This window comes from Dendrobates tinctorius, unplaced genomic scaffold, assembly GCF_039654945.1.
Source record: "Dendrobates tinctorius isolate UK_male_01 unplaced genomic scaffold, ASM3965494v1 ptg000049l, whole genome shotgun sequence".
In the NCBI taxonomy this organism is placed as follows: Eukaryota; Metazoa; Chordata; class Amphibia; order Anura; family Dendrobatidae; genus Dendrobates; species Dendrobates tinctorius.
Window position 1 is genome coordinate 25,983,131 of NW_027361717.1, and position 22,855 is coordinate 26,005,985.

The 22,855-nt window shown below is 45.4% G+C and overlaps 1 protein-coding gene across 5 annotated transcripts; it reads right to left on the reverse strand.

The window, feature by feature from the left end:
• Positions 1-11,680: 11,680 nt before the first annotated feature.
• Positions 11,681-22,812, reverse strand: WDR53 (WD repeat domain 53). Of its 5 annotated transcripts, none has more exons than XM_073576564.1 (3): positions 22,657-22,812; positions 18,580-19,066; positions 11,681-17,520 (listed from the first exon to the last, which is right to left on the reverse strand). In XM_073576564.1, the coding sequence occupies exons 2-3, from the start codon at positions 19,057-19,059 to the stop codon at positions 16,939-16,941; spliced, it is 1,062 nt and encodes a 353-aa protein (XP_073432665.1). In that variant the 5' UTR covers positions 19,060-19,066; positions 22,657-22,812; the 3' UTR covers positions 11,681-16,938. The 5 variants fall into 5 exon arrangements, with proteins under 5 accessions (XP_073432665.1, XP_073432668.1, XP_073432666.1 ...); XM_073576567.1 differs by having other exon boundaries at positions 22,636-22,707; XM_073576565.1 differs by having other exon boundaries at positions 22,575-22,661.
• Between the last annotated feature and the right edge of the window lie 43 nt (positions 22,813-22,855).

A 22,855-nucleotide genomic window follows, 5' to 3' on the forward strand; every position in this document is an offset into this window, starting at 1 on the left:
ACAAATGTCTGAACCTATGCAATGTGATAGAGTTTTGTCCAGAGAGCAGCGTCAGGAGTTCAGAAGGCGTAATAAGTTGTGTTTTTTCTGTGGAGATGCCTCGCATATTATTTCTGTCTGTCCTAAACGAGAGAAACGCTTTGCACACACGTTTTCTGTTGGTGGTGTTCAACCTAAGTTTCTTCTGGCTATTACTCTGATCTGCTTCCTGTCCACATTTTCCGCCAAGGCTTTTGTGGATTCGGGAGCAGCTCTAAACCTAATGGACTTGGATTTTGCTAAACGTTGTGGATTTCCGATGACACCTCTGCGGACGCCTATCCCTTTGAGGGGGATTGATGCTACTCCTTTGGCAAAAAATAAACCTCAGTTTTGGACCCAGGTGGTAATGCGGTTCGCCCCAGACCATCAAGAAAATTGCAGATTTTTGGTGTTGCATAATCTGCATGATACCATTGTTCTGGGGTTTCCCTGGTTGCAAATTCATAATCCAGTTTTGGATTGGAAATCTGTGTCTGTGGTGAGTTGGGGATGTCGGTGTGCCTTTAGTGAGGCTCCGGTGTTTTCCACCTCTCCTCAGTCGCATGATGTTCCTGATTATTTGGCGGACTTTGATGATGTATTTAGTGAGAATGAGTCTGCGTCCCTGCTTCCTCATAGGAGTTATGACTGTGCAATTGAACTGAGCCCGGGGTGTAAATTCCCCAAGGGTCGGCTCTTCAATTTGTCTGTACCCGAGCATGAGGCTATGCGATCCTATATTAAGGAGGCGTTGGAGAAGGGTCATATTAGACCATCCTCGTCACCCTTAGGTGCCGGGTTTTTTTTTGTGGCCAAAAAGGATGGATCATTAAGACCTTGTGTCATGGTTTGAACAGGGTTCTTGCCCTGCACTCACAGGGTTAAGTGTTCGTGGCCTCTTTCTGGATCTGGGAGGGGTATTTATACTCACTCTTTACCAGGGTTCTCTGTCAGCTACACTGTTGTTCTGGTGTGTCTGACCCCTGGTGTGCGTGTATTCTGTGTGCTTGTTTGATTCCCGTGTATGACCTGGCCTGTTCCCTCACTCTGTACTCCGTCTCTCGCTTTGGTACTACTGTCTTCTCCGGTTCTGACCTCCTGGCTTGGCTATCGTTACTCCGTTACAGTTTGTCCCTATTGTACCGTCTATTGCCCGTTCTGGTTTTCTGACCTATTGCTACGTCCTGACTATCCTTTCTGTCTAAACCCCGTGGTACTGTATTGCTATCTGGTGCTTTGACCCTGGCTTCGTCTGGTTTCTGTCTCTGTCTATGCCCCTTGGTAACATTGCCCCGTAGTTACCTTTCTAGGAGTTTCCCTGCAGCTCCTAGATCTGTGGAGCTTAGGCCACGCCCCCAGCAGTCATGTGCTTCAGGTCCTGATACTCTGAAGCATGCATCGTCACCGCTGCTGCCCTGCTCCACAGGTATCTGTGAGTACTGTCTTTGTACTCAGGACACCCGCACTGGCACAGTGAGCAAGTGCAGTGCGGTGTTCCTGACATTATAGCTGACCATTTCAGTTTTTTTTTTCCCCCTCTGAGAAAAGAAAAAAAAAAAAAAGTGTGTTATCCTCATGGATCCCATACAAGCCTTGGCTGATCAGGTCAAGCACCTGACCCAAATGTTCCACAAACTTAATGTGGAACAGCGCATGATGGCCCAGACCCAGCATCAGTTGGTGGATATGGTACAGGGGGCTGCCTCTACAGGGGATTCTTGTGCTGGGGATAGAGATGTGTCATTGGCATTCCCAGAATCTCCGGTCAAATTGCCAGACCTTTTCTCAGGGGATAAAAAGGAGTTCAGGTCTTTCAGAGAAGGATGCAAGCTTTTTTTTTCTCTGAGGCCCCGCTCTTCCGGGGATGAGTTCCAGAGGGTGGGGGTCGTCATTTCCCTACTTCGGGGGGCTCCACAGGCATGGGCTTTCTCTCTCTTCCTCTGCTCCTGAACGCATGTCTGTGAATTTGTTCTTTGAGGCTCTGGGGCACATTTATGATGAGCCTGATAGAGTGCGTCTGGCAGAGGATATGGTGATGAGTGTGACACAGGGAAGGAACTCTGCTGAATGGTTCTGCTCTGAGTTCAGACGCTGGGCAGCGGAGGTCTCCTGGGATGACGCTGCCCTCCGGGGTTTGTTCTGTAGAGGCCTGTCCGAACGTTTGAAAGATGCCCTAGCCCTTCATCCTCCACCGGATTCTTTGGAGGACGCTATGATCCAGGCTGTCCGCATGGACCGTAGGCTGCGGGCAAGAGGGGTCATGCTGCAGGAGACCCCTTTATTCTCCAATCTGAGAGACTCTGCATCTAGTCCTGAGCCCATGGAGGTTGGTGCCACGTCATTGGAGGAAAAAGAGAGGAGACACCGAAGAAACAACCAATTGTGCTTTTACTGTGGATCCGCTGGACATTGGAGAAGGAACTGTCCTTCTTGCCCTTCTTCAGTGAAGCCGTCAGGAAAACGACTGAGTCTGGGTAACAATCGAGGAGGTTGCCCAGACTCCCAGATACCCTTTTACTCGCTTACTAAAATTCTGCTTCCGGTGGAACTGGAACTTACAGGCGGCCCGGTTGGGACTACCGCCTTTGTTGACTGTGGTTCTTCTATTAATCTGATCAATGCCAAAGTTGTGACTTTTCATAAGATAGGGACAGTCAGGTTAAAAGATCCTGTTAAAATCGTGGCAATTGATTCTTCTATCACCCAGGAGGGAATTTGTTTCATGACTGATACCTTTTCTCTGAAAGTGGGTTCCACTCACGTGGAAAAATTAAGATGTTTTGTCATAAATAATCTGCCGGCTGGACTGATACAAGGTATGCCTTGGCTTCAACGTCACAATCCTACTATTGACTGGGTCACAGGGGAGATCATTCAGTGGGGTTGTATGGCTAATGGTCTATGTTGTAACTTGACAACCCTTGTCACCCCAGTAAAATCTGTGTCAGTGTCGTCTGTTGATCTGGAAGGTATTCCGGAGTGCCTGAAAGATTTTCAAGACGTATTTTCTGAAAGTGAGGCTGAGGCGCTACCACCACATAGACCCTTTGATTGTGCCATTAATCTAGTCCCTGGAGCCAAGTTACCCAAGGCTCGCCTGTTCAATTTGTCCGGGCCCGAACGTCTAGCCATGAAGGAGTACATTACTGAGAGTCTCCGCAAAGGGCATATTAGGCCTTCTGTTTCACCTGTGGCAGCGGGCTTCTTTTTTGTTAAGAAAAAAGATGGTGGTTTGCGGCCGTGCCTCGACTTTCGGGAATTAAACAAAATTACTGTGAAAAATACATACCCTCTCCCCCTAATTCCTGATTTATGTAACCAACTCACCGGGGCCAAGTGGTTCTCTAAACTGGATTTACGTGGGGCATATAACCTTATAAGAGTCCGTGAAGGGGACGAATGGAAAACAGCATTCCTGACGACTGAAGGGCTGTTCGAAAACTTGGTTATGCCCTTTGGTCTCACCAACGCTCCTGCTGTTTTTCAGAATTTTATTAATGTAATTTTCTCTGATTTAATCGGTCGTTTTGTGGTTATCTATTTGGATGACATTCTGGTGTACTCGGTGGACAGTCAATCTCACTTGCACCATTTGCGGATGGTTCTCATGAGACTGAGGGAGAATCATTTGTATGCCAAGCTGGAAAAATGCTCATTTTTCATGCAAGAAGTATCCTTTCTGGGGTTGATTGTGTCAGGAGAGGGGTTCCGCATGGATCCTAAGAAAGTCCAGGCTGTTACGGAGTGGGTGCAACCTCATGACTTGAAAGGGTTGCAACGATTTTTGGGCTTTGCCAACTTTTATAGGAAATTTATTAAGGGCTTTTCGCAGGTGGTAAAGCCTCTAACGGACCTCACTCTCAAGGGAGCTGATGTAAAAAATTGGTCTGTAGCTGCAAAAAACTCTTTCATGACATTAAAAAAGTGCTTTTCTTCAGCCCCTGTATTGGTACAACCCGACCCGTCAAGACCTTTTGTCGTGGAGGTTGACGCCTCGGAAGTGGGGGTGGGGGCAGTTTTGTCTCAGGGCCCTCCTACCCTTACTAACCTGAGGCCTTGCGCCTTCTTCTCTAAAAAATTTTCCTCTGCTGAGAGAAATTACGATGTCGGCAATAGAGAGTTGTTGGCGGTAAAGTTGGCTTTTGAAGAATGGAGGCACTTCCTGGAGGGGTCTGTTCATCCCATTACAGTCATCACTGATCACAAAAATTTGGCCTATATCGAGTCTGCCAAGAGATTGACCCCCAGACAGGCTCGGTGGGCACTTTTTTTTTCTCGTTTTCAGTTTACCATCACATTCCGCCCGGGATCTAAAAACATCAAGGCTGATGCCTTATCCCGAAGCTTTGATTCGGTGTCCCCTCCAGAACCTCCCTCCTCCATTCTTCAGCCAGGAGTAGTGGTGGCCGAAATCTCATCTGAGTTACAGAGAGGGATTTTGGAGGCCCAGGCTCGGGCTCCTGGTGGTAAACCCCCGGGTAAATTGTTTGTACCGGAACGTTTCCGTCTCGGACTTATGCAGGAATTTCATGATTCTGTGTTGAGTGCTCATCCTGGGATTGCAGCTACCCGGGGGGCAATTGCGAGGGATTTCTGGTGGCCCTCTATGGTAACAGATATTAAAAAGTTTGTGACTGCATGTGGGGTGTGCGCTCGTTCTAAAAGTTCTCAGGTCCGGCCGGCCGGGGAATTGGTGCCTTTGCCAATTCCGGATAGACCATGGACACATTTGTCCATGGATTTTATCACAAATCTTCCCCCTTCCAGGGGCAACTCGGTGATATGGGTGGTGGTGGATAGGTTTTCAAAACAAGCTCACTTTGTACCTCTCCCCGCGTTACCATCTGCTTAAACCCTGGCCCGCTTATTTATGCAGCATATAATTAGGTTACATGGAGTGCCTATGAATGTGGTGTCAGACAGAGGGGTACAGTTTGTAGCCAGGTTCTGGAGGGCTTTTTGCAAAAAGCTGGGGATTTCGTTGTCCTTCTCCTCTGCCTACCACCCAGAGTCTAATGGACAGACGGAGCGCACGAACCAATCGTTGGAGCAGATTCTGAGATGCTTGGCCTCTTCCAGGCAGGAGGACTGGTGTGAGGTATTGCCCATGGCAGAGTTTGCATTCAACGGTCGTGTGAGTCAGTCTACTGGGAAGTCTCCTTTTCAGGTCAACTATGGCTTTAACCCACATTTTGGAGAGTTTTCCCGTATGGATTCAGGTTGTCCTGGTGCTGAGGATGTGACACAACGTCTTAGAATTCTTTGGAGGGAGGTTCAGAGGAATATTTCCAAGGCCCAGGAAAACTATAAGCGGTTTGCTGACAGGAGGAGGGGGCCAGGTCCAGCATTTGCAGTAGGGGAGAAGGTGTGGCTATCCACCCGCAATATCAAGCTTAAGATACCTTCTATAAAGCTGGGCCCCAAGTTTATTGGCCCATACAAAGTTGTGGAGGTTGTTAACCCAGTAGCCTACCGACTGCAGCTGCCCACCTCCTTTAAAATTTCTAATGTCTTCCACAGGTCCCTGTTAAAGCCTGTGGGGACGGTGAGAGAGGATCCCTCATCAAATGCTCCGCCAGTGCTGGTAGAGGGGCAGCTGGAGTATGAAGTAGGGCGCATTGTTGACTCCCGGTGGGTGCGCCGGAGACTCCAGTATCTGATACACTGGAAGGGGTACTCTCTGGAGGATCGGTCATGGGTTCCGGCCAGTTCGGTGCATGCCGATCGTCTGGTGCGGGCTTTCCATGCCAGATACCCAGACAAGCCTGGGGGTCCAGTGGCCCCCCATTAAGAGGGGGGCACTGTCATGGTTTGAACAGGGTTCTTGCCCTGCACTCACAGGGTTAAGTGTTCGTGGCCTCTTTCTGGATCTGGGAGGGGTATTTATACTCACTCTTTACCAGGGTTCTCTGTCAGCTACACTGTTGTTCTGGTGTGTCTGACCCCTGGTGTGCGTGTATTCTGTGTGCTTGTTTGATTCCCGTGTATGACCTGGCCTGTTCCCTCACTCTGTACTCCGTCTCTCGCTTTGGTACTACTGTCTTCTCCGGTTCTGACCTCCTGGCTTGGCTATCGTTACTCCGTTACAGTTTGTCCCTATTGTACCGTCTATTGCCCGTTCTGGTTTTCTGACCTATTGCTACGTCCTGACTATCCTTTCTGTCTAAACCCCGTGGTACTGTATTGCTATCTGGTGCTTTGACCCTGGCTTCGTCTGGTTTCTGTCTCTGTCTATGCCCCTTGGTAACATTGCCCCGTAGTTACCTTTCTAGGAGTTTCCCTGCAGCTCCTAGATCTGTGGAGCTTAGGCCACGCCCCCAGCAGTCATGTGCTTCAGGTCCTGATACTCTGAAGCACGCATCGTCACCGCTGCTGCCCTGCTCCACAGGTATCTGTGAGTACTGTCTTTTTACTCAGGACACCCGCACTGGCACAGTGAGCAAGTGCAGTGCGGTGTTCCTGACACCTTGTATTGATTATCGTGCCCTCAACAAAATTACTGTTAAATATCAGTATCCGTTACCCCTGATTTCGGATCTATTCTCTAGAGTTAAAGGTGCTTGCTGGTTTACCAAGCTTGACCTCAGGGGGGCGTATAATCTTATTCGCATTAAGCATGGGGATGAATGGAAGACGGCGTTTAATACTCCAGAAGGACATTTTGAGTACCTGGTGATGCCTTTTGGGCTCACTAATGCCCCTTCTGTCTTCCAGTACTTCATGAACGATATTTTCCGAGATTTTGTCGATAAATTTTTGATTATCTATCTGGATATTTTGATCTTCTCCAAGGATTGGGATTCTCATGTGGAACATATTCGGACTGTGTTCCGGATCTTGAGGGAGAATTCCCTGTATGTCAAAGGATCTGAATGCCTTTTTGGACTACAGAGGATTTCTTTTTTGGGATTTATTTTGTCTCCGTCAACTATTGAAATGGACCCGGCCAAGGTACAGGCCATTTACGATTGGGTTCAGCCCACTTCTTTGAAGGCCCTTCAGAAGTTTTTGGGTTTTGCTAATTTTTATCGGAAATTTATAGCAAAATTTTCTAGTATTGCCAAGCCATTGACTGATTTGACTAAGAAGGGTGCTGATGTATTAAATTGATCTCCAGAGGCTGTTTCTTCCTTTCAGGAGCTGAAGCGAAGATTCACCTCCGCCCCTGTTTTGCGGCAACCTGATGTCTCACTTCCGTTCCAGGTAGAGGTGGATGCTTCTGAGATTGGTGCAGGAGCTGTTTTGTCCCAAAAGGATCCTGTAACATCCAAAATGAATCCCTGTGCCTTCTTTTCCCGAAAGTTCTCTCCATCTGAACGTAACTATGATGTGGGGAATCGGGAACTGTTGGCCATGAAATGGGCATTTGAGGAGTGGAGACATTGGTTGGAGGGAGCTAAGCATCAAGTCGTGGTCCTCACTGACCACAAGAATTTGATTTACCTAGAGTCGGCTAAGCGCTTGAACCCTAGACAGGCTAGGTGGGTCTTGTTTTTTACACGTTTTGATTTTGTGGTTTCTTTTCTTCCTGGAACTAAGAATGTCAAGGCAGACGCCCTCTCTAGGAGCTTCTTTGCGGATTCTCCTGTGGTGACCAAGCCTGCTACCATCTTAGGCGAAGGGGTAGTTCTTTCTGCCATCTCGCCCGATTTGAGACGTGCTCTGGAGGAGTTCCAGGAGGACAAACCTGAGCGTTGTCCCAGTGGAAAGTTGTATGTTCCTGACCAGTGGAAGAAGAGAGTGATGTCTGATGTTCATTGCTCTGCTTTGGCTGGTCATCCAGGTATTTTTGGTACTAGAGATCTGGTGAGACGGTCTTTTTGGTGGCCCGCCTTGTCTCGTGATGTCAGGAATTTTGTGCAGTCCTGTGGGACTTGCTCCCAGTCTAAATCGTGTTCTCGCTCTAGTGGGTTGTTGATGCCTTTGCCTGTCCCCAAGAGGCCATGGACCCATATTTCAATGGATTTTATCTCTGACATGCCTGTCTCTCAGAGAATGACTGTTATTTGGGTGATTTGTGATAGATTCTCTAAGATGGTCCATCTTGTACCACTCCCTAAGTTGCCATCTTCCTCTGAGTTGGTGCCATTGTTTTTGCAACAGATGGTTCGCTTGCACGGGATTCCTGAGAACATTGTATCTGACAGAGTTCAGTTTGTGTCTAGATTTTGGAGAACTTTCTGTTCCAAGCTGGGAATTCAGTTGTCCTTCTCCTCTGCTTTTCACCCTCAGACCAATGGGCAGACAGAGAGAACAAACCAGACCTTGGAGTCATATTTGAGATGTTTTATTTCCGCTGATCAGGATGATTGGGTTTCATTTTTGCCCTTGGCCGAATTTGCTTTAAATAATAGAGCTAGTTCTGCCACTTTGATGTCACCTTTTTTTTGTAACTTTTTTGTTTCATCCTCGATTTTCTTCAGGGCAGGTGGAGCCCTCTGCCTGCCCAGGTGTTGACACTGTGGTGGAGAGAATGCACCAGATCTGGGACCAAGTGGTGGAAAAGTTATCTCTCTCCCAGGAAAAGGCCCAGCGGTTTTCCAACCGACATAGGACCATGGGTCCCCAGTTTAAGGTTGGTGATATGGTGTGGTTATCATCAAAAAATATTGCTATGAAGGTGGCTTCTCCTAAGTTTAAGCCTAGATTTATTGGACCTTACAAGATTTTGGAGATTATTAATCCAGTCTCTTTTCGTTTGGCTCTTCCTGTCACATTTAAAATCCATAATGTGTTCCATAAGTCTTTGTTGAAGAGGTTTGTTGAGCCTGTTGTTCCGGGGGTGGCACCTCCAGACCCTGTATTGGTGGAAGGTAACATGGAATATGAGGTAGAGAAAATACTGGATTCCCGTCTGGCTAGACAGAGACTCCAGTATTTGGTTAAGTGGAAGGGTTATGGTCAGGAGGATAATTCCTGGGTCTCTGCCTCTGATATTCATGCCAAAAGATTGGTGCGTGCCTTTCATCGGGCTCACCCTGATCGCCCTGGTGGCTTGGTTGAGGGTTCGGTGACCCCTCGTCAAGGGGGAGGTACTGTTGTGAGTTCATTTTCCCCTTCACTACTCAGGCCCGATGAACTCCCTCTGCTGGTTAAGAAAGGTAGTGAGCCTGATTATCAAACATCTGAGACTAATGATGATGACTGGCTGAGTGGAGTTACTGACTGGATATAAGGCCGTCGACGCCCTTCTGCCCTGCGGGTGATTTCTCTGTGGGATCCTTGGATACCAGTCTGAATTCCTGCTCTTCTAAAGCTAAGTTTTCTGCTCTGCCCTTTGCATTTGTGCTTTGACTTTGTTTTGCTGGATTTCTGCCATTCCCTGCTGGGGTGAGCTGAATTCCTTTAGCTCTGTCTTCAGAAAATACCTGAGTGCTGATTTAGTTTTTGAAGCCTAGCTGCTTCAGGGCCTTTTTCCATATCAGCCTGTTGGCTTATGTCTTTCATAGGGTTTTTGCAGATTGCAGACAGCAACCGTCCTTTCTAGTTAGTTTGGGCCCCATTGTTTGCTCAGCCTATCTTTCTATCTGTGTGTTTTTTCATCTTGCTTCACCGTCATTATATGTTGGGGGCTGCCTTTTACTTTGGGGTCTGCTCTGGGGCAGTTTAGATTTCCTTTTCTGTCTTTAGGCTATTTAGTTCTCTGGCTGTGATCGAGGGGTCTAGGGCACCGTAGGAACCCCCCACGGCTACTGCTAGTTGTGTTGATAGGTTCAGGGGTCTGCAATCTGATAGTTGCCAACTTCTCCGGTTTTCTGGACGTAGCTTCTATTTTTGTGTCTGCCTCCTACGGTGACTCGTTCATAACAAGATTCTTTTTAAATGTTGGGGGTGAGTTAAATTACTTATTTGCTGTCATTTATCCATTGGCAAAATTCTAATGCTCTTGTGTTGTCCCCATTCCACAAGAACAGATCATCGATATATCTGAGGTAGGATATGATTTTGTTTCTGTCTGGTTGTCAGAATATATTTTTGTTCAAAACCCCCATAAAGAGTTTGCAAAAGCTGGTGCTACCTTGGTACCAAGGAGCTGATGGTACATGGCATTGTTGTAGGTAAAATAGTTGTTCTCCAGAATTAATTTGAGGCTATCAGTAAGAAAATTTTGTTGCAGTATGGGTATTTTAAGCTCTTGTTGAATGACTGCTTGTATACACTGAAGTGAAATGAAAAAAGATGCAGCACTCACCAATAAAGCTGAAAAACTGTGCGTCTTTATTTCACATGAATTCCATCAACAGATATGTGGACTTGCAGGACACTAGAGGAATGCTAGGGGAGGGAGGTGTCGGACAACGGTCTTGTAATCGACAAATTACTGGTTACTGAATTCACATTCAATACAATAGGTCTTCCGGTGGACTGGTTGGATTTTTATGTACTTCTGGTAGATAATAGAAGTAGAGCGTGGATGGATAAGGAATAATTAGAAAGTCTCTTTCAATTTTATTGATAATTCTGCATTATTTATGAGTTTTTTTAAGTGAAGATTCCATTTCTGGGAATAGGAGGGGAGATTCTTCAGTAGCATTTCTCATCCGATAGGATTTTTTTTCTCCGTTTCTTTGTCCGTACAGTTGAGGACTGCTCTTCCTTTATCAGCTGCTCTGAATTTGAGATTTTGGTTATTTCCTATGGATATTAATGCTTATTTTTCCCTTTTAGATATATTTTTGTTGGTTTTTCTTTAATTATTATTGATTGAGCTGGGCAGTCATTAATTCGTAGAAGGTTTGTATGAAGAGACCTTAATTTTCAGTGGGATAGAAGGATGATCGCGGTCCAGGAGTGTCAGAGCACTTCATAAACCTCTGCATGACTTCTGTGATTTTGGAGGTTTTGTTTTTAGTGTTCACTTTGCAGTAAATGTGCCCTCAGAACTTTGTTCTACAAGTGAAATCTTATAGTGATACCAAAAATACAGTGTTTTTCATCTATTAGACATTTTTTTAGCAAGAAAATTATTTTTTTCTCCCAAGTGTGAGTCTTATAGTCCGGGGGCCGCTTCCTTTGGCAAAGAACATTAAAGGTACTGTCACACTTAGCGATGCACCAGCGATCCCGACCAGCGATATGACGCGGTCAGGATCGCTGGTGCATCGCTAAGTGGTCGCTAGTGAGCTGCCACACAGGCAGATCTCACCAGCGACATCGCTGGGGACGGGGGTCGCTACTTACCTGTTAGACGAGGCGATCCTGACGTCCTCCCGCCCGGCTCCACGCTCGTCTCTCCACAGGAAGCCCAGCAGGAAGCTGACGATGAGAAACAGTCCAGGACGTTCTCGCGCGATCAGCGATAACCAGCTGGGGAGCGGGTCGGAGGTATCACACATAGCGATATTGCTAGCGATATCGCTTAGTGTGACAGGCCCTATACACAGCGCCCTACCCAATCAATGCAACAACTATGCAGAGGCACGGCTCTCTGTCCTCTAGCCCCACACTGATCAGTGCAGGGCAGGAGAGGAAGCTACCAACACATGCATGGATACTGCAAATCCTGACTATCTGAAGGACTTTCCAGGTCACTGATAAGTAATTTGCTTGGAAGGAACTTCAAAATACAGTATGTCCCCATTTGTTTTAATGATGTAGCAACGCTGTGTGTATGGATGTAGCAAAGATGTTTGTGTCTTCTAGAAAAGAGAGCATACTATAATTTGAAAAATACATCATATATTTTATTTTTTACCCTTCGAGCCACAAAGATGTTTTTGCTTTTTTTTTAAAAAAAATAAAAAACATAATTACACTGGGAAGTAAAATTGCACTAGGTTGTCCATCAGAGCAGAGAGCAGTCTTACAAATCAAAACATAAAAAATACATACCGTGCATTACATACCACCGTCCCAAAGTAAATAAGATTTTATTAGAATGCACAAAATTATCCCCCCATAAATGTGGGGATCATAAACATGGGACCATCAAGCTGCTAAAGAGGGAAGAATTAACAATAGGCTGCCCCGATTGCAGAAGACATGTGGATGCTGAGAAGTGTTCCAGGTCCGTGTGGACCTGGAAATAAAGAAGAGGTGAGCGGATGCTTTGGGAAGTACAGAATTTACTGCAGTACAGAAAATGTACTTAGTCTTAATATAGGATGCACATTTAACCCCTTCATGGCACAGACAGTTATTTTTTTTTTATCCCCTTCTTCCAAGAGCCATAACTTATTTTTCCATCGACATAACCATATGAGGGCTTGTTTATTTCAGGACAAGTTGTACTTTTTGAATTACAGTTTATTTTATCATGTGATGCACTGAAAATCAGGAAAAAAAAATCCATTCCAACTACCATATTCACTATATGGTAAAACTGACCTGGCAATATGATTCTCCAGGTCAATACAATTATGCACATACCCCAAAATTTGGAAATTTATAAAATTAAAAAAAATTTGCTTTTGTCACCATTTTCAGAGACCCGTAACGCTTTCACTTTTCCAGATCTGGGGCTGTAGGAGGGATTATTTTTTTGAGCCCTGAGCTGACGTTTTTGCGGATACCATTTTGGGGTAGATACAATGCTTTGATTGCCTCTCGCAATGTTACAGCAGCCAAAAGAAATGTAATCCTAGCATTTCAATTTTTTACTTGATAGAACGGTTACTGATCAGATTAATTTATTTTATATTTTGATTAAAAAAAAAGACTTATGGATAAGGCAATATCAAATATGAGCATTTTTTATTCTTTATGAGGTAAAAGGGGCGATTTGAAATTGCGATTTAATTTTTTTATATTTTTTAAAGCTTTTTTTTTTACTTTTAATTGTATTTATTAGTCCCCTTAGGGGACTTAAATTGCAATAGTCTGGTCGCTTGTGCTATGTATGGAGAAAATCATGGTCTTCTATGAATTCCAACTGAACGTTAGCTTTCACAGAATGGAAGCAGACCCTCACCTATCATGGCAACCCATAGACACACCACGATCATGGTACAGCCACTTCAATGGGCGCATGGCATGACATGCCCCCAACCCGCACCCACTGAGCGTGTTAAATGTTGTTGTCAGAGATTAGATCTGCTCCACCCCCGGCTATTAACGGCACATGATGGCTATTTAAATTAGCCATCATCTGCCGGAGAAGATGCAGGTTCAGGTTGTGAGCCGGCATCAAAGGCAGGGACATGAAATATAACGTCAATGTATGTCACGTCATGAAGCGGTTTAAGCTTTGCAAATTCACAGAGTATATATTTTGGTTTTTTTTAAATGATCATCATTTATATTTTCTCTAATTAAAAAGCACAGGGCACAAAAAAACCTTTTACATATGCATTTTAAAGGGAATCTGTCACCACATTTAACCTATCTGAACTATTAATATTGGCTTAACAGGCTATAGACAGCTGAAAATAAAAGTCCTGTGTGTCACATATCAAATACCTTATTGTTGAGAAATCATCTTTTATCACTTTATATAAATGGCCTCTTCCAAGCTCTAGGGGAGGATGGTGAAGATAACTCTGCCTCCAGAGCTTATTTTACATGAAGGAGGAGTTACCAGTGTGATGTGTAATGGCCGCTCTCTGCTCTCTTGATCTCACTGCAGAGCTGTGTGTGATTATACCTGACACATCTGCAGGTTCCTCTCAGCTTTACAAGCAGACAGGGTATAATATTGCTGCAATATAGAAGAGCTCAAAGAGAAGCAAAGAATGCGTTTGCAAGAAGACAAATTTCTCCTGTTCTGTGTAAAATAAGCTGTGGAGGCAGAGTTATCATCCAGGCAGCGGCCTCCCAGAGCCTGGACCATATTTTACATATAAGACAGATATGGATTTCTCTGGAATAAGACATCCTATCACAGACATCAAGGTATCATTATATTCAGCTTCCCATGACCGGTGTGCCCATGTTGACTGCTTAGGAAGGTTGATCCTACTGCCAGTTTCCCTTTGAGCCCATTACAGCTCTGTCAGAATAAAGCAGCAGCTTAATTACTTTATTAGTCTAAAATGGACCCATGGTAGTTTTAGGTTCATTCCCACTATGAGCTTTTCACACTCTGTATTTTGGTTGTACAAAAAACACAGCATCTTACAGTTACCGCTAAATAGATGGGATTTATAGAAACCTCCTGCCCACTGTAGGACGTTTGTAGGAATACACTGAACTTTTAATTTAGCCTTATGGTAAACTGACCAGCGGTGCAAGTTTCAAATCCGCACCATGTCAATGTCTCTCACGAGTACACTGCGTTTTATGTGCGGATTTTCCTCATAAAATTGCATTCAATGCAGAAAATCTGCAGGTAAAAAAACACAAGTTTTTAGCACGTTTCTGCTGCAGAAACACATTAAAAACCAGATGCTGTCTACAGGTTTGGTCAAAGCCAAATACCAGGAAATATCAAAAGCAAAGCAGCTTTATTTAAAACATGACACGCCAACAAGAGGTAAAAACTGCAGCGACAAAAATGCGCTCAAGACACACGTAGAAAAAAAACACACAAAATTACAGTACGAAAAGCGATGAAAAAAACAAAAGGAACCCAAAAGGTGCAGACATGCCTTAGAAAATCTGCAGCAAAAAAGCAAATCCCCATTGTGGAAACAGGCTTCAAAGGGAAAAAAAAACCTCAACTACTGGTCCCTGCTGTGTCTCCATTTTGCTGGTGTCCCCAACGCCAGTCTCCTCAAGTCTTCTTCTGGCAGGAGGGGTCAGATGAACGCTGCAATCCATTAACAGCCACTGATTGGCTGCAGTGGTCACATTCCATCTGAGGCCAAAGCTCTTTATTCTGCATCAGTTGGAATTTGGACACTGATTGGCTGGAGTAATGTGGGAGACCACCTGATCCTCATGAAGGAAGAGGAATCCAACAGACAAGCAGGAGACAATGGCAGCCATATAGTGGCGCTGTGGGTGTCTGGTAGTCACTGTAGTGGAAATATGTATTTGTAGGCGATGTATGGCCGGCAGTTAACTAGCATCTGTTCTTAGGCTGCAGGTCTCACCAAGGTGATAACAGAAGATATCCTGAGAAATGGCAGTTTTCCTGGTCTCAGACCCCGGGGTGCTTTCCTGGGAACACACAGAATTGAAAACATTTCACACCCATGATGCCTTGAAGGCACACGCCAAATGAGACCTAGCTGCAGCCTATCAGTTTCTATTTACTAAGGGAAAGAAAAGCTAAGACAAAAACCTTTAGAAAAATAATGTATTCATTGGTAAAGTAGTCATGGTCCAGTCACAAACCAGGAAATAGAATATTAACATGAGAGGCTGGTCTAGAAATCTGATCTCCTGGCTAAACCTATAAATTAGGCCATACACAAATAAAGACCACAGTTTTAGGGGCAGCCAAGCTGGTGTGGTCCATTTCATATTCCTCCCCTCCTCAGGAAACAGAATACCAGACTGCAAAGTTTAGATATTTCTGTAAGTTTCTCCCTGTTTATTTTATCGATGTTTTGCATATTTGTATGTCACTTGTTATTTCCATATTTTTATTTCCTTTTATTGTAAGCACTGTACCTTTTCTATTAAAGATTAAAACTTTAATAAGTCTGAACCTTGTATGCTCTAAAAGAATCCATAGCGTTAAAGTGTGTGACCATGGTGATTGGCATATAGCAGTAGTATTTCCGGGACTCACGCCCGTGTGTTTGGTGAGTGGTGGCAGCTTGTATAAGCGGGGGTGCTTGGTCTGTGTCGGGGTGTTATTTATGCTTCCATTGCCGCATAGGACAGAGGTTGAATGCTGAACTGAGTGAGAGGAGGTAGATTAACCCTTGCAGGCGCAACCACTATGTTGGTGTTTTTTTTCAGGACCACCATGGGCCCACTATTAAACTAATAAAATGTAGTGAATAATCCCTCTGGCCACATTTTATCAACTTAGAAAATGATAAACTCCTGAATCTCGATCATGCAACATGTCAAGCATCAACCTGTATGTAGCATAATAATTAGAACAAGTCCCGGCACAATCACAAGTCGTGCTTCAGTTTGTTCAGAATTCCTACATGTGATACGCAGAGTCCAAAGTGTAAGGTATACCTGTAGTAGTAATGTCACAGCACTATCCGCTGCCATGTGTATTGCGGAGCTTGTCGCTCTCTGACAGCTGTGGAAACGTGCCCACCAATGGGTCTCCGACATTACTACGGCATCTTTTAAGATCTTTGACAAACTATTGGACACTATGGTGCCAATTCATCAAAGTGTACCCCACAATTTTATGGGTTGAAACTACTTTGAAAAATAACCAGTCCTGGCCAGCTCCATCAAGATGGATGGAGCAATGGAAGGGAATGGATGTGGTGGCACTAAATTCATCAAAAGTTACATTACTTTAATGGCGTAACATAAGCCAGAATTGTTACTCCAGTCGCTGATTGGAGGTGAATTTTTGGTGAGGCGCACACCACTGAGAAGACATCAAATTCACCTGGTGGCATGTGCCTCTCAATAACTTGGTGCATCAAGCCCCTTTATTAGGACTTCAATGTACAACATCAGCCTTAATAATTCCAGCACCGGCCCTGTCCATTACCATTGCACATTACTGGAGCACAACTTGTGTCTATAGCGCAGTGAAAGAACATCAATATAATCACGGACTACCATCCTTGTGCAGAACAAAGTAGAACGTTTTATAAGGCACTGGCGAGTCACATAAAATGATCGATGTAACTTGGGTTCTTATGTCTGTTGCTAATAAATCTCCACAGGATTATCCGAGCCTCTTCTGAATTGGTAGGTGATAGGTGCTGCCGATGTGGCGTTGACGACTGCCTGACAGGTAGAAGCAAATCTTGGACACCTTTCAACTACCTACAAAAGAACACATGCACAAAACCTGGCAATGGGCTAATGATGCGACACCGGTGTCTCTCCTGATGCAGAAGCGAGAAGTGCTGGATAACCCCCTTATAGATGTGCAGCCTCAGCTAGCTATAGCTCCCCAAGCGGATACAGGGATATGGCATTGCTAGGGTCTGCAACCAGAACCACTTTTGACCCCTGGAGTTCAGCTCCAAGAATCCAGTTCACTTTTTCTCCATGTTCAATGCAGAGACTACAACCAACTTTTGTAGACGCCTCGGCCATTTGTTTCACTTTCACCTTGGATGCAGACTTTTTCGAGTGGTGAGGCTTTTGCGGTTTCTGAGGTTGCACGGTCTCTTTTTCCAGATTCCAGACACATACTCTGCCATCATTGCCTCCAGAGAGTAGCAAAGTCTGTCCAGGGTCTTGTCCTATAAAACTGACTTGGGAGACACCTTGGGTGTGAGCCTTAAAACACATCTCTTCCTGAAAACGAGTTCCGGTTATCCGAAATGATCGGATTTTGCCGTCCTCAGCCCCACAGCAGAACAAATTACCGCAGTTGGATATGGAAAGCGAATGAGCCAGCGGTGGATTAAAGAGTTGACCGGGAGACTGATAGAGATCCAGATCTTCTTCATTTTGCGCCAAGTGTTGCAGGTTTGTTAGCCATAGGGGTCTCGCTTTCTGCACGTTCCAGAGCATCACCTACAGATGACAGAACATGACATAAATGTTTCCAGTATTCTTCCCTTCACCACGTAGTAAACAGAGCAGATCTCATTTTGAAGAATATGAAACATCAACTCAAAGATTATCGCCAACACATTTGCAAATATCACAGGGTTGCAATACGTGAGCCATAAAGTGCCATGCAAAGCAGGAAAATCCTGGATCAACATTTTGGCCCGGTGTCACATCCGTTATTGACCGCTGAAGAAACATATTAGGGGCAACAGTAATGGCAGTTCCCTTTTGTATAATACGTCATCACAGACGTGCAAACAGTGTGCACTAAGTGCTGATTTCCTCACACACAGCACCTTCTTTCACAAAGGTAATATAGCTTGGGTAATATGACCTCCACTGAGCAGCAATTTGCTCCAAAATTCATGAAGCACCCTGATTGGGAGTCTTGGAAGTAATTTAGAGGGTGCAGCAATATATACTGGCTCTTTGTTAGGAGGAATATTATCACCATGACAGTTCTGCAAAGTTAGGAGTTAAATGTAGCCTGCCAGCACAAAACGACTGATCAAACCAAGCCAAAGCAGTTCAGGGCACCTTTCCACCTACTTGTTTTCCATCATCGCCCTCCTCTGCCTCCTATAAATCCAGAGTGGTCAATCAAGTAATATGGGTGCAGAGATAGATGGAAAACAAGTGGGCGAGAAGGTGCACCGAACTGTTTGGCCATGTTCAAGGTGCACAGATTGCTCGAGCTTGATTTGAACAGTCATTCTGAGCTGACAGCCTCCCGTTAACAACATTAAAGCAATATTCCTCCTTTTGCCAAGGTCTAAAAGAAAAAAAAAATTACTACTGCTGTCAATCTTTGGAAAACATAAGAAGGTGATAGCCTTAAAAAAAAAAAGTAGTTGTAGGTTCCATAGTCCAACTCCAGACGACCATTTCCATCTGTGCTCTGCCAGACTAGAAGAACACACCAACGTTTTTACATCTTCATCAATACCTCACAGGTTCAGACCCGACTGTCATGTCTTCAGGAAATAATTAGGATGAAGAGTGCGGATAATACTAACTCACCTGCATGTCAAGCCCACATGAGACAAGACTTTGTGGCCGGTGGGGTCTGAAGGCAACTGCGGAGCATATATTAGTATGTCTCTGAAGCGTTCTGCAGACCTTCTTACTCTGCAGGTCCAGGACTTTCACGGTTCCAGAGTCATCAGCGGCTGCTAGGAGGTTGTCCGTCTCGTTGACGGAAATACAGTTGATCTCTTCTTTGTTGATGGTGAAGGTCTCCACTGGTTCTCCCAACGCTCTGATGTCCAGCACTGTGATCGTCTCCCCATGAGCAGCATAAACCTTACAGGAAGAAACTGTGGAAACCGCTAAACTCGTCACATCGTCATCTCCCTTCAGACGCACTTTGCTGATGGGAATTCCCTGCTCGTTCCAGATGGTAAGTTCTCCACTCTCGGCCCCAGAAGCAATCGCTCTGTCCTTGCTGATGGCTAGACTCAGCACCGGGTTGGCATGTCCAGAGTCCCACTTTGCAGCCATTATTCCACTTGCAGGTAAGAAAATAAAAGTTTACAACGTAAATAACATGTAATGATATTATTATTATTATAATAAATATTAAAGTCTTTCACACATGTTCAACCAGGAGAAAAGTTTCTCTTACATAGAGTACAGGTTAGCTGGCACTTGAGTAGTCTGCAATCTCAATCTTCATTTTAAGGGAAAGTGACATTAGAACGTTACCTATTGTTTAAATCAGATTTATGTGGGTTGTTTTTTCAAATAATATTTATTAAAATAGAAAATTATTAATCCTGCAATTCTCACACTGGCCACTGGGGCTATTATAGACTCCTACTTCCTGAACTTTCAAAAACAGTTTTCAACAGGCTCTTTATCTTCAGAGACAGGATTACAATGAAAGGTAAAAAAAAAAAGCAGCCATACTTACCAATACCTGGTCACAATACTTATACGACTTTGTAAAAAATTGTAAAATCATAGAAGAAAAAATTTAAATTTGCTTATATCACCATATTCTAAGTCCTGTTCATTTTTCCATCAAAGGAGCTATGTGAGGGCTCCTTTTTTGAGTGGCTGAGCTGTTTTGATTGATACCATTTTGAATTATTCCTTTTTTTTGTAGTGTTCCAGCATCCAAAAAAATACATAAATAATTCTGGTGTTTTATTTACCTTCTCTTTACAGCATTTACCAGTCAGGTTAATTAGTTTTATATTTTGATAGATCGGACTTTTACAGCAGACACATCAGTATGACAAATAAAAAAGAAACCTATTTCTAGATTTGAAAAAGGAGGTGGGGGGGGTGTCAAATTTTATATTTATCATTTTTTTAATTTTTAAAAATATATATTTTTTAACTTTATTTTCTTAGTCTCCCTTGGGGACTTGATTCTGCAACTAACCTGTCACTTATACTATATACTGCAATACCATAGTGTCACAGCTTCTCAAGAAGCGCAGCTATAAGCTGGTCTTCCCAGAAGTACCATAATGGCAAGCAGACCTGCTGCCATAGCAAACCATCAGCGCCCCACAATCATGTTGTGTGAGGGGGCCAATAACTGCATTGGACGAGACGTTACGCACGGCAAATGCCACTAACAGATAGAAAGCAGCATATAAAAGGTGCCAAGCCCAACTTCACTTGCTGCTGTTGGACGCACATGACAGTGTATGCGGGCAATGACGCAGACTGTAACCTCAGATTACAGAGCTGTGAGAGAAGAGCTGGGTTATGTATCATTACAAAAACTTCCAGATGTCATCTCACAGCAATCAGTATGGGGGGAGGGTAAAAGCTGACAGCACTGTGAGAGGAGATCTGGAAGAGTCTGAGGCCACGTGCACACATTCAGTATTTGGTCAGTGTTTTACCTCAGTATTTGTAAAGCAAAACCAGGAGTGGGTGATAAATACAGAAGTGGTGACGTGTTTCTATTATACTTTTCCTGATTGCTCCTCTCCTGGCTTTGGCTTACAAATACTGAGGTAAAATACTGATAGTGTGAACGTGGCCTACTAATTCAAAACTTGGCTCAGCTGCATCTTTACCCAGTAGCTGCATGACGTCAGTGAGGAGGGCGTGTTCTTTTATCCCCCCTGTGTTGCTGCCTCCTTATAATTGGTCAACCTCATGCAGGAGACGGAAACCACGCCCCTAGTGACATATCTGATAACGTCCAGTTAAACAATCGCAAATTATAACCTAAACTTTATACATGATGATATCTGAGCACCGCAGAGGAGAAATTACAATTTTTAAAAGTCGTGTTATTAAGCTCTGCGGCCACGATTCCAGGACGTGGACAGCTTCTCATGCTTGAACTGATGAATCGTCCACTTTAAGGACAGTGTTAAACTGGCATAGGGAGACTTATCGGCCATTCTACGCTCTACTGGGAAGGAATGTATGCCAATCACCTCGTCATGAAGGAGAATGGGCTCTTTGGAAGCCTTTTTCACCCCATCACAACAATCCCCTTTAAAGGATACCTGTCACCCCCCCATGGCATATTTAAGTAAAAGAGCCACCTTCAGCAGCACTAAGGCTGCACTCTGTGAAGGTGGCTCTTCCGTTTCTGACCCCCAATAACGCCGAAGTATTAACTTTTATAAATAGGTCCTCATACCTGTTATGCGTCCCATAGGTATGGTGTGTCCCCCTGAAGCAGCCACCTCCCCGCCGTCAATCATGTCTCTGCAGCCCCTGGGCACCACCATCCCATAGCCGTCCATCATGCCCCTGTGCCCCGCCTCTCATAGCCGTCCATCATGCCCCTGTGCTGCTGTCTGTGCCCCGCCTCCCATAGCCATCCATCATGCCCTTGTGCTGCCGTCTGTGCCCCGCCTCCCATAGCCATCCATCATGCCCTTGTGCTGCCGTCTGTGCCCCGCCTCCCATAGCCATCCATCATGCCCTTGTGCTGCCGTCTGTGCCCCGCCTCCCATAGCCATCCATCATGCCCTTGTGCTGCCGTCTGGGCCCCGCCTCCCATAGCCATCCATCATGCCCCTGTGCTGCCGTCTGGGCCCCGCCTCCCATCATGTCCCTGTGCTGCCGTCTGTGCCCCGCCTCCCATCATGCCCCTGTGCTGCCGTCTGTGCCCCGCCTCCCATAGCCATCCATCATGCCCCTGTGCTGCCGTCTGGGCCCCGCCTCCCATAGACGGCCATCATGCCCCTGTGCTGCCGTCTGGGCCCCGTCTCCTTCTGTCTCCTATGGCTGCGCCTGCTCTGTGAAAACAGTTCTTGGGCATGCGCAGTGCGCGCTGACCAGGAACTGACATCAGGCGATCACGCCTGCGTCTTGTGGAGGCCCCAGATCCCGCCCTGCAGTGTGTGTTTTACAATGTATTCACACTGCGGGGGGGTATGAGGAGCTATTTGTAAAAATTAATATTTCAGCGTTACTGGGGGTCAGAAACGGAAGAGCCACCTTCACAGAGTGCAGCCTTAGTGCTGCTGAAGGTGGTTCTTTTACTTAAAAACGCCTGGGGGGGGGGTGACAGGTTCCCTTTAAAGTTTTCATGTGCTAAACCTGTGAGACTGTACACGTAGTGTAGGTGGATTACTCTACTCCCCTGACTACCCGGATCACCCAGGGCTCTATGTGCAGGAACAGACGGACATATACCTGGGATGAGGGTCACACCACAACGCTCACACTGCCCGGTGGCCCTCCTGACAGCAGCACTGAAAGATAAGTTGTCGGCCAGTCCGAGCATTACGCTGTGACCCTCATCCCATGTATATGGCCGTCTTGACTCTTCCCTTACAATGTAACCCCCACAGAGCCTCCAGCTGACTTTTTTATGCAGCACCCTGGGGTCATTAATAAAGCAATTGTTCACTAGTGGACAACCCCTTTAAAAATAAAAAAAATAGCTGAGGACAGCAGCTGCTGCAGGCAGCCTGTGTACACCTGCTGCTCCGCGCTGCCCCCGGGCCTGCCATGTGATCGCTATACAGCTCCCGCTCTATACTCCATCACTCCAGTGTAGCACAAGGTGCAGCACACGGACACTTTACCGGACAAAGCGGAAGAGCAGCAGCCACACAGCAAAGTCCCAGCATGCACTACTGCCCGGACCTGTGTGACCGCAACACGCACCTCGCTCTTCACAGTCCGCGGTGCCTCACTCGTAGAAGAGCGACTGCAAACGATTGGCCATAGTCTTCCTGCAAAAGTAAAAAGCCGCCCTCTGATTGGCTACAGTGATGTAATTCACGGGTCGCAGGGCGTGGTTATTATGTGAGGCGCATGCGCGGCTGAGCTTCTCGCTGTGATTGGGCCCCGCACTGTCATAAGG

What these genes read in the sequence shown, in the direction of transcription:
- WDR53 (XM_073576563.1), bottom strand. Translation starts at nt 22,499, where the DNA reads ATGGCAGGCCCGGGGGCAGCGCGGAGCAGCAG. An exon ending in GGGGCAGCGCGGAGCAGCAG is followed by an intron (nt 19,067 to 22,467) that starts GTGTACACAGGC and finishes CTTACCTGCAAG; the next exon opens with TGGAATAATGGCTGCAAAGT. An exon ending in CATGTGGGCTTGACATGCAG is followed by an intron (nt 17,521 to 18,579) that starts GTGAGTTAGTAT and finishes TGTCATCTGTAG; the next exon opens with GTGATGCTCTGGAACGTGCA.